This window comes from Plasmodium malariae, assembly GCF_900090045.1.
Source record: "Plasmodium malariae genome assembly, chromosome: 1".
NCBI lineage: Eukaryota > Apicomplexa > Aconoidasida > Haemosporida > Plasmodiidae > Plasmodium > Plasmodium malariae.
In genome coordinates, this window is record NC_041775.1 from 56,459 (window position 1) to 58,071 (window position 1,613).

General features: G+C 18.7%; 1 protein-coding gene across 1 annotated transcript; it reads right to left on the reverse strand.

Moving 5' to 3' along the window:
* Window positions 1-476: 476 nt before the first annotated feature.
* PmUG01_01011400 (fam-m protein) lies at window positions 477-1,383 on the reverse strand (the record flags this gene model as incomplete). Its single annotated transcript, XM_029007388.1, has 2 exons — window positions 477-1,157; window positions 1,297-1,383. The coding sequence occupies 2 exons, from the start codon at window positions 1,381-1,383 to the stop codon at window positions 477-479; spliced, it is 768 nt and encodes a 255-aa protein (XP_028859924.1).
* Window positions 1,384-1,613: the final 230 nt, after the last annotated feature.

A 1,613-nucleotide genomic window follows, 5' to 3' on the forward strand; every position in this document is an offset into this window, starting at 1 on the left:
TGTTAATTTAAAACAAATAATATATTAGAATTTAATTACCTTAAGAAATAATAATATTTGAATAAAACATAGTACATAATACAAGTCATTAACTGTTATTTAAAATATAATTTAACAGAGTTCTATAAAATTTTATGAAAAATTCTATTATTTATTCAATTCAATGTACATATATATATTATTGATAGAAGTCTGTTTATATCTACAAATATAACCATTATAATAAATATCTTTAGTTATTCTTAAATTATAGATTCAAATACAAATTATAAATATTTTAAACAATTAAATACACAAAATACGAAGAACATATATATATATTGTTACGTATCAAAACGAATAATTATAATCTTGGGAATTTACAATATTTTAGAAATTATATGCATTCTTATTAAGAATATTACTAAAAAGATTACAGATATTACTTAATATTAAAGGCTTAATTACTTAAATATATACTTCTATTATTATTCATTTTACTGGATCATCAACTTAATTTTATTATATTTTTCATTATTTCTTAAGATCTTGCAAATTCCCATTACAAGTACAATAATCAATATAAGCATAAATACACAATATAACGTAATATAAATATATTTATTTACTGAATCTCCCCAGCTATTTACAAAATCATACATACTTTTCAATATATCACCATCATTAAGAGATTTAAAAGCTTCATGCAAAGGCTTTAATCTTGGTATTGTGTCTATTGCTACTGCAAACAAGGAAAAAATAAAAAATATAGCAACTATATATCCGTAATTTTTATATTTTATCTTTTTTAAAACTATATCACAAATTCTCCTTTTTCTTTCAAGAAAATTATCATAATCTATTTTTTTAATCCATTTTTTTTCAAAATGGAAATGTTTTCCATCAAACATTCCATTATTATAATTGACAATTTCTGTATAGTATTGCCCCTTATTTAATAAAGATCTATTAGATTGCTTCTTTTCTGCCACGATCCTTTTTTTTTTATTATACATGTTTTCTTTTTCATATACTCCATCATTGTGTGATATATTCTCATTTAACCTTGTTATATAGGAATTCTTATACTGTTTATATTTTGCTAGTAATCTATGAGTTCTTGAAGCTATTTTTGTACCAACGTTACAATTATAATTTATAGATGTAATAAAAGTACACTAAAAAAAAAAAGAAAAAAAGAACAAAAATATTTTTTAATTAGTAGAATAAATAAAATAATGGAAAATAACAGTGTTAATTTAAATAAAACACAAAATATACAAAAAGTAAAAATATCCTTAAATAATATATTCATACCGCAACATTGTTAAAATGACAGAACCAGTTTAAAAGTATAAACAAAGTAATTTTAATAAATAAGATTGACTTAATATTTTGTTCCATGATATAAATTTGTATTATTATATTATATTATATATTATAAGGAAAATAATAAGAATAATAAGATACTCTTAAAATAATAAAAGCTAATATATTATTTATTTAATTTTGTTTTATTAATTTTTATTTTTTTTTTAAATTATAATAATACATATATAACTATGATGAACTCTACAATATTTACAAGGGAAAATAAAATTATAAATGCTTTATATATATTTTATCTTAATGTT